This window comes from Homalodisca vitripennis, chromosome 8, assembly GCF_021130785.1.
Source record: "Homalodisca vitripennis isolate AUS2020 chromosome 8, UT_GWSS_2.1, whole genome shotgun sequence".
NCBI classification, from domain to species: domain Eukaryota; kingdom Metazoa; phylum Arthropoda; class Insecta; order Hemiptera; family Cicadellidae; genus Homalodisca; species Homalodisca vitripennis.
In genome coordinates this window covers 90958529-90974276 of record NC_060214.1, presented here as the reverse complement: position 1 = coordinate 90974276, position 15748 = coordinate 90958529, and the positions used below count along the sequence as shown (strand labels likewise).

The window sequence follows — 15748 nt, the reverse complement described above, 5'->3', positions numbered from 1 at the left end:
TTATGAGAAAATATTTCATTAGATGCGAAAGCTGTTGGAACTTGCGCGCTAACTATTCCCTAACGAAAGTTATTATAAATATATTACATAAAGTAGAAAACTCGTTAAGTAATCTCTGGCGATAATAAAAACTTCAAACATTTACTCTTAAAAATAATCAAAAGTAGGTCATTACCAGAAGAGTCAAATATATTACAAACGTGAGTAAAAGATATTCAGCATAGAGGCGCTGCTGTGTCTACAAATCATGGCACAGACCTAGCTTTACTACTCAATCATTAATTTCCACCAAACAGTACTCACATGGCCTATTTTTTAAGTCATAGGATCAAGGTAATCAATTATAAGATCTATATTCTGAAAATTTTATTTCCCCTTTGAAAACATGGCTCACCAAACATGCTCGCCATACGTAGAAAACTAACTGTTCTTGAGGCTACAATAGCAACAAAAGGTCAGCTGGAGTCAGCGGCGAACTGATCGTCGTCCACATCCGTCAGCAGCTGAGGCACCAGGTTCAGCCAGAAGGACAATCTGTGCGCTCGATAGTGGTTTCTCAATCTGGGCTTGGAATCTGCGGACAGTAGGGAACAATGGTACGTGAAACACTGAGGAACTTAACTAATAACAGTATCAGTAAACCAATAAAACTGTTGTGAAACCTCACCGAAAAGTAAGTATCGTTTGTGGATTTTGTCATAAGGCAGCCATCTCTCCGCCAAAGGCTTCTGTGTCTTTTGCAGATGATGATGGGGTGAGTGGTCTCCACTTCTATTGGGGTTCCTGAAATGAGTTCAAAACGGTCTTGTAATGGTTGAAAACTAAAACCTTCTATTGTACCTTAACACAAGAATAGTTTCACTAAAGTTATATGCTCGTAAACATTATTACTTCTGAACTTAAAAATGATATAACACGTTCACGACCCATCGATTAACGCGATCTTTCACAACTGCCGTCGTGTACCCGATCGAGTACACACCTGACTTTTTTTTAAGTGCGTCGTGCGTCCGATGGGGCACACGTTGCTATGCATTTAATGATTGCATTTTTTTTCATATTCGGCTGTCTTGGTGGTTTGTTAAAATTATTCACAAAATTTAAAAAAATATCTCAGACTATCGTTTACCCCGTCGTGTACACTATTAGTTAACGTTTAAGGTTAAATTAATTTTTTTTAGGTACCCTTCAGAGTACTCGGTTATGAGAAAAAAACGTACCGTAATGAAATAATTTATTTTTTTATGCAAAATTGTAAAGCATACGTAGCTTTCTCGTTATACTTTGACGTTTGACATAAAAACCCGATTACGGTTTTTTGTTATTATTATTGAAAAATTCGAAGGCGAATAAAAAAGTCCGGAAAAACACTGATGTCATGAACGTGTTAAAAGGTTCAATATTTAAAGAATGTTTTCACAAGTCTGGTGTTATATCTTTTACTATGTTTCTTTAGATGTAATTTATTCTATTTTCTAGCACTCATGGCGTAGGATCAGTGGTGTAGCAACTCTGATACTTGGAGATACTTGCTATGTGGGAGAATATAAATCATGAGGGTTAACCATACTGTACATATCACATGAATAACTTATTCCGCACGATGCGGTAGTTTTATTAATCACCTTAATTAATTAGAATCAATTATAAATGCCATTGGCTTTGTAAGAACCCTCTCAGAAATAAATTAAAAAATGTATGTTGTGTTAAAAAATAAATTTAAAAAAGGAGGCAAGTTGGCAGTGACTTTATTAGGTGTTGGCCGGACTGGTATACAGGAACATTTTGAGGGCCGCCAATATTTAAAGCTGGTCCTATCTCCAAATTCCTGCAATATAGTTGATAATAATTTATTATCGTACATCATCAGGATAATTGATCGTTATTATTCTTTTCTGCATAGTGCAACACAACGATCTTTACTCTTAACAAAATTTTCTTCGTGCTAGATTAACATCTTTCAAAACTTGTCGATAATAAAGTTTTTGTCATTTACGATCAAGTACTTTCATCGCTAATAGTCCATTTTTTGGCGCAATCACGATCTTTTGTCTCCAATTGTCTTATTAAAGTACACGATCATAATCTTTCATTTGAGTGTTTTCACCATACGCGATCACAGTGCGCAGAATCTCCAATTGTCAACTCATCGTACACGATCATTATCTTTCATTTGAGTGTTTTCACCATGCGCGATCACAGGGCGCAGAATCTCCAATTGTCTTCTCATCGTACACGATCATTATCTTTCATTTGAGTGTTTTCACCATGTGCGATCACAGTGCGCAGAATCTCCAATTGTCTTCTCATCGTACACGATCATTATCATTCATTTGAGTGTTTTCACCATGCGCGATCACAGGGCGCAGAATCTGATCGTCTTGGAGCGATGAGATCTTGATAACATTAGTCTCAAAACTCGGTCGAGATAGAAATCGCTACAAGAGGTTACCTATACAAATGCTATAGATAAAATTCAATTAATATCAGAGATGCGGAAAATATTCGGGATTGTACTGTCAGCCCAGACTTACATGGCTGGGAATGTGGTGAATTAAGCGAACCAACAGTTTCGAAGGGACCAGTCCCATTCATATTATTCCATTCGTCTCCTATAGGTTATCCTTTCCTTATTTTTCTTTCTCTTTTTTGCATCGCTGACAATGTTATAGAAGTACAGGGGTGCTGAAAAGTCTTCAAAAGGTCTAATATCATTTATACTCGTAAACGTACAAACATAAAATTTTATACAGTGACGCATTGCATGATATTTAACTTTTTTATGCAATAAGTAGCTCTTCACCACCTCAGGGGGATGTTCCGTAAGTAGCCAGTGAAATATCTTAAATGTAAGCATAATTCGATGTCCATACCATTTAAAAAGTTTTAATTATTAGACCATCGTGTCGAAAATTAGACTTCATAAGGTTAATCCTAAACAAAATGGCGGTGCACGAAAGTTTCAATACTGAACTTATGTGCAAGTTCAAGAATGATTTAATTTTATTGTAACCATATCAGATGAAGCTACAAAACTTCATACATGATTACTGTACACAAAAACCTAGTTTCAGATGTATTCAGTGTCCTGCTACTATATTCTATGGGAATGGTCCACGAGGAGTCAGTAGAAACGTTTTAATATAAGCAGAGGTTGGCATGAACATCATTTTAAAGGGATAGTCAAGCAAAGAGCTACGCCGCAAACAGCACTTAACAAGATTTATCTGTTAAAAGATTTTTAAAGTCAACTGTAAATTTTGCAGAGAATTCAGTAAGATTTTTTTTTCATTAGTTTTAATATTTCACATTAACAATTTTGTGTTGCTATTGTTACTAACTACAAAAATTGTGGTTACTACAGGCATGTATTTGTGTACAGCGAATCGAGTATGAAATTTTGTAGCTTCATTAATTTTGGTTTAATTGCCTATATTTATAAAATTACTTGTTATGAATGATACTCCACCTTTAATACTTCTAATTTAATTGACGTTTTATATCATTGTAAAACCAGAATTTTAAAATGATAGTTTTATACAATATTAACATAACGGAAAAGTTATTTCAGATATATATTAAATTTAAAATAGTGACAATATGGATTTTTATTAGTATTCTGAATAGAGATCTACCCTGTTCTTGCAAAGTTGGCCCAGTAGGTCATGACAGACCTGGATAACCTTGTATCAGCTCTGGAGAAGTTGTAGGATGATAGGGTTTGGCTGCTAGCGTTCATTAGTGGCACTCCGAACACATAAGGCAACTCCTCCCCATGGATACAGCCTGGCTTCTGAAAATTAGGATTGTTAGGATTAACTGTATATTTTCAGTATTTTGGCATTCTGAACTCATAAGACACCTCATCCCCATGAACACACCCTCGATCTGAAAATTTAAATTGTTAGGATTGAGTGAATTCAGTATTTTTGCAATTCAAACTCCTAAGACAGCTCATCCACATGGACACACCCGTGCTCCTGAAAATTAAGATTGTTAGCATTGAGTGACTTCAGTATTTTGGTATTCCGAACTCCTAAGACAGCTCATCCTCATGGACACTCCCTTGCTTCTGAAAATTAGGAATGTTAGGATTTAATGACTTTTCAATATTTTGGCATTCCAAATTCCTAAGACAGCTCGTCCCTGTGGACACACCCTTGTTTCTAAAAATTAGGATTGTTAGGATTTAGTGACTTTTCAATATTTTGGCATTCCAAATTCCTAAGACAACTCATCCCCATGGACACACACTTGCTTCTAAAAATTAGGATTGTTAGGATTGAGTGACTTGTCAGTATTTTGGTGAGAATTTTGATTGACACGATTGTGTGACAGTTCAACACAGATTATTCACATGCTTCCTTTTAGTAGTCGCAAAAAATATTTTTAGATAAAGAACTATAAGAGGAACTCACGTTAATTTTGACAGTTAATAAGCAAAATAATCTAAATTTGTAAAAAAGTCAAGAAATATCAAAACATACACCCACGTACTAGCGCGCATATATATTGTATATTCTCAAACGTTGCTTCAGGCACATAGTGAGACCACTCACAAAACTGATAAACTTTTCTTTGGAAAAGGGAACTTTTCCGTCTCTCCTGAAGACGGCCAAAGTCATCCCGATCTTCAAAAAGGACGATCCTTGCCTTGCAAGCAACTATCGCCCCAATCTCAATTCTGCCTGTGTTTAGCAAAATTTTTGAAAAGAATTTTTATGAAAGACTTGCAAGCTTTTTAGAAAAATAACAAAATTCTGAATCCAGAACAATTTGGATTTAGGAAAACAGGTCTACAGTGGATGCTGTGAACAACCTCTTGGACAATGTTGTCGATTGGAATGGAAGGACGAGAACATGTGCTTAGAATATTCCTCGACCTATCCAAAGCTTTTTACTGTGTGCATCATGAGACACTGTTGCACCAGTTGGAGAAATGCGGCGTGCGGGGTCTCTCGCACTTGTGGCTCGCTTCTTACCTCAAGGATCGAGACCAGTGCGTGGAGATCTCGAACGTTGTTTCAAACAAAATTAAAATGACCCACGGTGTCCCTCAGGGCTTCATCCTTGGGCCTCTCTTGTTTCTAGTTTACGTCTGTAGATTGAAATCAGTGATCCAGCATGGAACGCTGGTTCAGTATGCTGACGACACTACTCTCTGTCTCAAAAAACAAATCAACCCAAGATCTGGAAATCAATTCTTTTCATAGAATTGAATGCATGCATTCAGTATTTTGCGGAAAGAAACCTGAAAAACAAATCAGTCAAAAACAAATGTCATACATTTTAGCCTTCGACAAAATGATCACACAGCGCACCCCTGCTGTGTTTGTGGATGATGTTCGTTTAGAGGAAACTGATTCCACAAAGTTTTTGGAATGTTCCTAGATAGTGGACTGACCTGGGCTGATCATGTGGGACAATGTATGTGCTAGAGTAGCCTCAGGCATATATGCCTTGCGGCGTTTAGCAAAGTTTTGTTCCCTCAGAGTTTTAAAAATGGCCTATTTCGGCTTAATCCACCCACACTTTGCGTATGGAGTGAGACTCTGGGGAGGTTGTGCCAGAAACAAAATGGAAAGAGTTTTCAAGCTCCAAAAAAAGCAATCAGAATCATTGCAAAGCTGAATTATAGAAGAGTCGTTGTAGGGAATCTTTCAGGGAGTTGGGGTTGCTGACTCTGCCCTGCCTCTACATTCTTGAGGTGGTCACATACTGCAAATCAAAGTGTGATTTGGTTCGTGGCGGTGACGTTCACCAATATGGGACAAGAGGCCAAGGGACAATTTTCGAACTAGCCAATACAGATTGACGTTATCACAACACCTCCCGCAACAAGTTGGTGTCAGACTCATCAACAAGCTCCCTGAGAGTCTAAAAAATTCCATCAATCAAAATCAATTAAAAACTCGTCTCAAATGCCTTTTGGTGTCAAAAGCGTTTTATTCTGTCGATGAATTAATGACGAGCCGCTGGGAGGTCTAAATTTGCACTGTATTTAATAATCAGTCTGTATGTGTTTGCTCTCGATCTGGAGTCGGTATGTGTATGTTTGCTTTGGATCTGGAGTCAGTTTGAATGTGTCTGAGCGAATGTATGAATTGTAAGTGTGGATGTGTATGAAGGTATAGTTAGGACTATTTATTTTTGCTTATGACGATTGCGATACAATGTTATATTGTTTAAAAAATGCAATAAAGAGATTATTATTATCTGTAATTTGTGAGAGCTTTGTTTAGCTGACAGGGTATTGCAAAATTGTTTCAAACAATACAGATTTATTGTGACGTATGGGTTGTGTATGGATTGTGTAAACTTCGCACTTATTTTTAACACTTTTTAATTAGTTCGTGTCATCAATAGACTGTTAACAAACAATCTCTTGTCTTTTTAATTTCTCACATTGATACATTCGACTGCTTCACCCCATGTGTTATATCTCCTGCTGTTAAACTACATCCTTCAGGTGTACGAAAAACAATGCAAAAATTATGGAATACGCTTGAAAAAATCCAAAACATATTTATAAAAACTTATTTATATCGTTAACTACTTACCTGGGGATAAAGGCCGGACCTGATGTGGTGGCTGAAAACGTACAAGAAACTATTCCCAGCGTGCATATCAGCTGTACGAAGTATGGGCGCCACCACTAGCCCATCTCCCAGAGCCTCTACGGTCTCGCATAGGGTGTTGATGGGATGTTGGATAGGCCGTTCCCATTCCGTGTATTCGTTCACCAGAGTCGCCAGGATTTGGGACTGGTGGTGCCTTAGAAAGCGGTTTAAAAAGTTAGAATAATGTCAAAATGTAGAAATTTCTCTGAGAGTTTGAAAACTCTATTGTTGGATTGAGTGCAAAAATCCATTTTTCCTTACCTGTAGGTACTGTTTATGAAAGTCTGCAAAACTTGAATTTTCTTCCAAGTCTCAATTCCATACAAAATATCCTCCTCTGAAAAGTACGAAAACGCCTCTGCGTTCACCACACCAAGAAGGAGATCATAGTTTGCCTTCTTCCCGTGTCGCAGAGTCAAATTATCCACCCCTTGCAATAGGCTAATCTTGGTCAATCCCCGCCTTGTATGCTTGTGGTCTGAAAACAATGATTCCCGTTAAATTGTGACAAACCAATGAAACGTTTTAGTTTCAAAAAAATGCCATTGTGTTTTTATTGCTTTATCTTTACAACTTATAGTTACATGCATTCAATGGGTGCAGCTTTACTTCACTTGCAATTACCGTGTCGGCTCCAATGACTAAATTGTAATTGGTCGGCTACAATAATAACGCCGTCCTCGCTTGGGCCGAATGTGGGCAGGATCTGGGATGTCAGCACTGGAGCTGATAGAAGCAACTTAAGTGGTTTTTCCCTCAAACAAGAAAGTAGCCGATGATCCTCGGTACAGTTGAGGTGATGGGCGACCTCCTTGGCAGCCTTCAGTGGTTCCTTAACGAGAGACCCGACACTTAGAGCGGAGCCCGACATTAACACTGCTCTGTGGAACAGTTTACCTGGAACATGGGAATGTGTGTTTTAAGGAATCAACAATTAGAACACAAAAACAGGGATAGCAACGTTTATTTAAATCGTCAGGTTCTTCTTAAAAATAACCGTACGATAACACTTGTTAGAAAGTTCCTACAGTCTTGAAACCTTGTACATAGATAGGAATCTTCATCCAAGAAAAAACTACATTGACTGTGGGTTCAAAAACTCAAAATTTTACTTATTTTACTAATTTATTTACATGAACTGTTACAGGTAAAAAAAACTAAATACAACAGAGCAGTACTAAAAACTAAACAAAAGCTACTACGTGTAAGCGGTTAGAAATTATTCATAACAAAAAACTATTAAACTCAAAACAACATAGAAATAGAAATAGAAATAATTTATTTCCCATTACCATACAACATTCAAATCATATAATACATTGTATATAATTTAAAATTTCATCCAACATCAAGAAATCAACAACAGACGCATACCCCTAGAAACTAATCTAAATAACAATACAAGGATAAATAGATAAATAATCTTAATAGTATAAATAAATACAATACTTATAACAAAGCAAGATACAATTCTTTTAGGTACTTCAGAACATATTTAGATGCTTAGATACAACAGTCATATTCAGCCATAAATTTAAAAAAAAACTTTTAACATATACAAATAGTATTAATAAAAATTAATAAAACATCAACTAACAATAAATAAGGATACAATCACATATTAAAATTTAATAGAATGAAAAACTACGGTATATAAGTTATGCAAAACTATGGTTTACGTAATTATGCTTATAAATATTTATATATCAAACACAGTTAAACATACCCTTCTGAACTCACTTAAGCTATTGTTAAAATATATAAGTGTTCAGCCATTGAGTTGTAAAGCCGCATCATTGAGACAATAGGAGAGCTGGCTAATATATTAGTTCTAGAAAAAGGTACCTATAGCAAACAGATGGTGGATTCTAGTGTTAATTCCGGGAACATGAAAATGAATTTAAAGGAAAAGACGAAGATTCCAACATTTTTCATTGGTCTCACCAACACTTACTCATGATTTCAACAAGAAAATTGCAGGAAAAGGTGGTCAGTTGGTTTGTAACCTGATGGTTACAATCGGTTTGGTAAAGACATTGCTACTTTCTGTCAGGTCCTTCGATACTCCATTGGATCGGCTTATATCGTTAAAAGTAGAAAGAGAAGATTTAGTAAAAGAGAACACAGCATCATTCTTTTTGATTTTAAAGAGCAACATGACTCGGTTTAAGGTATTATTTATGTACATAGTTGAAAAATCCTATCAGTATTTAATGAATTTTAGATTAATTAATACCTTCTTAAAGAAGTCCTAAAGGGTTCTGCACTCGGCCTACTGCTATTGACCACAGAGAATATAGTAACTGTCTAAAACGTGACGAAAAGAAAACTCAATCACCTTTAGAATAATAAACGAATTAATCAAATTTATTGTCATGACATTGTACGTTGTTTACAACCGTCGTATAGGTTCACATGGGCGCGCGCGCGCGTGTGTGTATGTGTGTTATATACTAATTTGTAGATTCTACACAGTTTAATGTTAAATAATGTTACTGTTCATTCTAATATATATTTTTCAACTTTGATTATTGTCAATCTAATAGAATTTTTTACTTTTATTGGAACTATCTTCCCATCATAGGGGTCAATTTGTGCAGTATAAGCACTTAATCAAGTTTTACTTTAAATCGATAGAGAAACACTTTTAACAAAGAAATCGATGGTGAGTCAGGCTAGTTTTCATGGAGGTCGAAGTGAAGGCGTTTTTGAGTAACTGAAGGTTCAAAACATATTATTTAGTACATTTTTATAATACATTTTTTCCGAAATTTTAATTAAAAATTCAGACACTTAAACAATAATTATATCGCCGTCAGACAGCTAGGTAAAGAGGCAAAATTGCTAGTGTAGGGATTTTTAAGAAGTTAGCTGATGTAGATTTAGCATTTATGATTTTCTAGATACTACCCGCGGCTTTCACGCATTTTAATATTTACGATTTTTTAAATGAATATCTTCGGAAATGCTAATAAAAATGTACATTTTAAAAGAGAAAATTGGTTGAAGATACTCGTAACGTAAATGCGTGCTACAGCGGAATATTTTTCAGGCCTCTCTGAGATGTACAATTCCGTAGTACACTATTTTTTATAAGTCGTAAGGTTAAGAAATATTAACAGTGAAAGCACTCAAAAATATAAATTTTCGTTTTATACAAACTTTTCTCTAATTTCTACGATTAAAATATTGATGAATCACACCTAGGAATCTGCCCTAGTTCATAACGAAGCCAAAACTGAAACCCGCATCAAAATCAGTTGAGTAGTTTAGAAAATACCGATGCACAAACAGACCAATTCAAAAAATGACTTTAATTTATACTATGTATCGTAGAAAACCCAGGTTGTGCACTTATTCAAAGAAAATCGCCCTCTGCTCTTATACTAAGAACTATTAGCAGAACGTTTGTTCATGAAAGGTTGATAATCTTCTTGAAACTTGAATTCTCTGTTTTTATGTGAAAACTAATTAAATAAATCATTTTGATGTAATTTTAAATGCATAATACTTAAATATATTATTTCTATTTTTCGTTGAATTTCACAAAACTAGCTGGTTTAATAATAACGCTAAAAAGAAGTGTCGACGGATGTTCAACAGTACTCTATGTATTATTTGAAACAAATTACTATACATTACTTATCTGCCAGTACAAGTGGTATGTTAGTGAGAGGTTCTTCATGCTTACTTATTGCGACTGTTATAAATAACGTGACTGCTGAAAGTTTAGACAACATTTCAGGGCGCACAACAATAATGTGTCCAATTCATCAGCTAAACGTAATTTGTGGAAAAGAAAACCTTGTGTATGTTCCAAGAGTAACAAGCCGAAGATTGTTAAAGCTAATTGGAGCGATCGGCTGAAGATCCAGTGCCAAAAATATTTTATACAAGATCATTGTAAATGCCGTATGGTTGTATAGATTTCAAAAAAAGCTAACATGAACTTTTTATAATACAAATTTGAATTCATTATAGATATGTCGCATCCCTTAAGCCAAGAGCTGGAAGTCATGCAATTTCTACAATACTATCCTGTATGTATTTTATATGTACAGGTATGTACAAGTATGGATCTTAAACAAAATTACATGGACGTTTTATGCGATGGGTAGTTTATTCAAAGATAGTTATACAAAGTTATAAATTCAAGTTTTAAAAGCAAAGTGTAATGAACTGCAACGAAAATCTACCAAATCTTGTGACAGGATGAATCCAAAGGTTTGGTTTTATTCAATTTAGTATTTTGATCACCTAGTGATATTCTTTTACTGGGATTACTTTTATCTGAACGTTAATTGATTGCGCACCTTTTGGATTCAGTTAGCAAATTAATTCGGAATTTTTACCTCCGTCAAACCTAAAATCAATCGATGAGGTTTTGTTCCATGTTACATGTTTCGGAGATAAAAAGTAAAAACTGTGTGTTAATTTGTGTATCTAAATATTATATAATTAAAGCAAACTTATTAGAAGATTGAAGCAACTGGGTATGACTTTGATTTATATTTAATATATGATGAAATGGAAACAAAACTAAACACGTTTAATATAACTAGGAAAACCTCAACTATTTCAACTACTGACGCGAGCTTTATAGTTGAATAGGTAACGGCTGATGGGAGCACTCAGCCGCACTATCATGTGCTGTCAAGCTGCCCTTGACGGAACGTTTACGGCGCTATGATCAACTACTGACAGGGGCTTTATAGTTGGATAGGTAACGGCTGACGGGAGCACTAATCCGTACTATCATGTGCTGTCAAGCTGCCCTTGACGGAACAATTACGGCGCTAACATCAACTACTAAAAGGGGCTTTATAGTTGAGTAGGTAACGGCTGATGGGAGCACTCCCAAAGTGGCGAATTTATAACTTATAGGTGTTTGTCAATCAGCTATAAGCGTACCAAACTAGAAAAAAGACAGTCTGAGAAATAAAATATTCTCTTGTATCACCAAAAACATCCACCAAAAATTGTGAGGCTGACGATTGATTTCTTCATTAGTGTAACGTAACTATAACTGACAGTCCATATTTCATGAAATATTATCCTTCATCCGACAATTAAAAAGCTTAATTTATAGATTCCCTAAATAAGCTGTTGATCCAGAAAATTTAATTCCATGTAATATTTTGCTTTATTCACAGGAACATTTTTATCCACTGGCCGCCGATAAATATCGTTAAAGTCAGTTTAAATCGATGAAAAAGTTTTAAAAATTCTTTTTACCTTACTTCCCGATATTATGATTCATTTTAAATTTTAAATTTATAAAAATAAACTAATTACGTGATTTCGACGGAATGCGAAAACTAGTCTAACTGACAATTACAATTAGTTTAATACTATCTCTTCGGAGACTACAGCGACTATACTGGGCGATCCCGATAAAAGTGAGCATTTTTGCAGAAAACAATTATTTTTTGTCCAGTACACATAGAGGTCGTAAATCTGTCATTCCCGAGAAAATTAAGAATTTTTGAAACACCTTCTTGTAGGCAACTCGTAGTGTTTCCTTTGAGATTCGGCCAGAAAAACAAACACAACAAATAAAAGAACCACTCCATGCACACAAGAATGTAAAAAATTAATTTCATCATATATTATTAAGCTGCAGAACCCCCAACTCCTTGGAAATGTGAGTCGATGTTATGAAGAGCTCAGCTTTGCATCGATATAAATGGGAGAAATGTTGAACATTTACTAGTTTGAATTACATTCTTGTTCACATTGTGTAGTTATTTTACGTGTTATTACGTGACGTGTATATTACGTTAAATCAAGTTGTTCCTGTCAGGAGGAGTTTCACAAATTCCCAATTTTCTCGGAAACTAAATATTTGCGACTCCATGTATATTGGACAAAAATATTTGTATTCAGATCCTATATCAGCCTTTAAAAATGCGCACTTTTATATAAATCACCCTGTGTTCGACTTTACTCTCAGTAAAACATATGGTTGTTCAATAATAGGAGATATATTTAAAATTATTCTCAATTTTTTTTGCTTTTAAACTACTGATTTATAATTCACAAAATGTTAATAACTGAACGAGTATCCTAAATTTAAGAATTTTAATCCGATGGGAATTTTAAATTTGGGAGTGCCGATGGCCGAGCGGTCTAAGTCGTTGGACTTTGGGTCTGAGTTAGAGATAACGCAGGTTCAAATCCTGTCTGTGACCATTGCACTTTTTATCAGTACCATCGACCTTGTACTGTATCGACTCTCCCCCATACTCTGTTTGATAAGATCCTGAGGGCGGACAGAATAAGGATTAAAAGGGGGTCGGCCTCTTCTTTTTAAAAAAATAAATAAATAAAATAAAAAAAATAATGTATCTAAAACCACCTTCAATAATAACTATTTTTAACGTTACCGGGTAATCCATACACTAACAGAATCATACTATCTTTCATTTTGTAATTATATTAATTGACTGTTTAACAATCACCCATCTGACAAACACTATTCGACGATTGATTATACAAGACCAACACACATAAGTTTTTGGTTCCGTTTTATTTAACTTATATCCTAGATATTACCTATCCTTCATTTTGTATATTCTAAAAGCATCACAGCTTTGTTAGTATTTACATGTATTTTGATATCATTTGGTCCATTACCTTTTTTGAAAAGTGACATTTAATTAAACTACAAAATATAATCGACCGTCACATCATCCTAATTGACCTCCCGATCATCCCACCGTATCTACTCAGCATCCAAAGGACGTCACACATCACATATTATTCATCCCACCATCTGAATCAAGAATCAAGAACTGTATTAGTCATTAGACATAGAATGATGCATTAGGCTTTGTCATACCTACATCACTGTTTAATAGCTATTACATAAATGCTACTAGTTCATTCCTCATTTTAATACTGTGTTTAAGTCGTTTTTAATAAAGACAATTTCTGCACATATAATGGAAAATGTCATAACCAATTATAACTATTAACAAAATTTAGTTAACAGTATATAAATATGTAAAACATATCAAGACATTTATATAATAATCACGGGTTAAAAAACTGCTACACTAAATAATGAATTATAACAGTATATTGTAAATAAATAACAATTAACAAACAACACGAATCAACAAATATACAGTTTTAAAAAATAAAAATTTATGCAACTCACAATAAATAAGTACAAGTAACAAAAAGAGTAAAAATATATTTATTAATATTTAGACACTTATTTATATATGTTCTGCATTTAGCTATCAAATATTGTGTGAAATTACTATATTCTGTTAATAGAAAATCATCAACCTTGTAAAAAACTTGTTATTTTAGTCAATTACTCAAACATTTTTAAAATTTAAGAAGACTAACGAGTTTAAGTATTAGCTGATTGCGGTGGTTTGTTAAATAGTATCATTTTCATGCAAAAATGTGTTTTTATTTGTTTTTGACAGTCCAACAGGAAGTAAATCTAAAACATAGTTCTTTCCTGTGATGTAGATATGTATATCTGATCTAGTTTTATATTTAAGCCTAAATACATTTCATTTTACATCTAATAGACTAAAATATGCATACAAATTTAGTGTTGTCATTATTTTCAGTCCTTTGAAAACAGGGAAGCAAGATTCCCGATTATCTATCTTTTGTAATTCGCAGTACATATTTCTACCATTTAAAATCTAGTTCAACATAGGCACTGTTTCCCCATAATGCAATACCGTATACAATTTGGGAATGATAGAAGATATATTTGGCACTAATCAACATTTGAGTATGTCTACTTACACTGAGTTTGTTTCCTTAAAAAATAAGAAATTATAATGCATTTTGGTTAGACCAGGTTAGGTCGTCCACCTGTTGTTACCGCACTGCAGTCTGCAGGTAACAGCGCGCGCGATCTGTTTGTGTAGCCTATATTGTGCTAGTCGTATTTATTTATTTATATGTATACTGTGTTGAGTTGTATAATTTTGGTTAGACCAGGTTAGGTCGTCCACCTGTTGTTACCGCACTGCAGTCTGCAGGTAACAGCGCGCGCGATCTGTTTGTGTAGCCTATATTGTGCTAGTCGTATTTTATTTATTTATATGTATACTGTGTTGAGTTGTATAATTTTGGTTAGACCAGGTTAGGTCCTCCACCTGTTGTTTACCGCACTGCAGTCTGCAGGAAACAGCGCGCGCGATCTGTTTGTGTAGCCTATATTGTGCTAGTCGTATTTATTTTTTACATGTATACTGTGTTGAGTTGTATAATTTTGGTTAGACCAGGTTAGGTCGTCCACCTGTTGTTACCGCACTGCAGTCTGCAGGAAACAGCGCGCGCGATCTGTTTGTGTAGCCTATATTGTGCTAGTCGTATTTATTATTTATATGTATACTGTGTTGAGTTGTATAATTTTGGTTAGACCAGGTTAGGTCGTCCACCTGTTGTTACCGCACTGCAGTCTGCAGTAACAGCGCGCGCGATCTGTTTGTGTAGCCTATATTGTGCTAGTCGTATTTATTTATTTATATGTATACTGTGTTTGAGTTGTATAATTTTGGTTAGACCAGGTTAGGTCGTCCACCTGTTGTTACCGCACTGCAGTCTGCAGGTAACAGCGCGCGCGATCTGTTTTGTGTAGCCTATATTGTGCTAGTCGTATTTATTTATTTATATGTATACTGTGTTGAGTTGTATAATTTTGGTTAGACCAGGTTAGGTCCTCCACCTGTTGTTACCGCACTGCAGTCTGCAGGAAACAGCGCGCGCGATCTGTTTGTGTAGCCTATATTGTGCTAGTCGTATTTATTTATTTACATGTATACTGTGTTGAGTTGTATAATTTTGGTTAGACCAGGTTAGGTCGTCCACCTGTTGTTACCGCACTGCAGTCTGCAGGAAACAGCGCGCGCGCGATCTGTTTGTGTAGCCTATATTGTGCTAGTCGTATTTATTTATTTATATGTATACTGTGTTGAGTTGTATAATTTTTGGTTAGACCAGGTTAGGTCGTTCACCTGTTGTTACCGCACTGCAGTCTGCAGGAAACAGCGCGCGCGATCTGTTTGTGTAGCCTATATTGTGCTAGTCGTATTTATTTTATTTATATGTATACTGTGTTGAGTTGTATAATTTTGGTTAGACCAGGTTAG

At 35.1% G+C, this 15748-nt stretch overlaps 1 protein-coding gene across 1 annotated transcript in view; it reads right to left on the bottom strand.

Annotated features, from left to right (window-relative positions):
• Window positions 1–351: 351 nt before the first annotated feature.
• The window catches only part of LOC124367150 (neuroligin-4, X-linked-like), a 31734-nt gene continuing 16337 nt past the window's right edge, over window positions 352–15748 (bottom strand). Inside the window, exons 5-10 of the mRNA XM_046823799.1 lie at window positions 7245–7517; window positions 6882–7098; window positions 6561–6774; window positions 3636–3793; window positions 668–783; window positions 352–574 (exon numbers count right to left, since the gene is read on the bottom strand). Coding sequence (XP_046679755.1) covers window positions 456–574; window positions 668–783; window positions 3636–3793; window positions 6561–6774; window positions 6882–7098; window positions 7245–7517 — 1097 coding nt within the window. The 3' untranslated portion in view covers window positions 352–455. The remainder of the gene's footprint in view (window positions 575–667; window positions 784–3635; window positions 3794–6560; window positions 6775–6881; window positions 7099–7244; window positions 7518–15748) is intronic.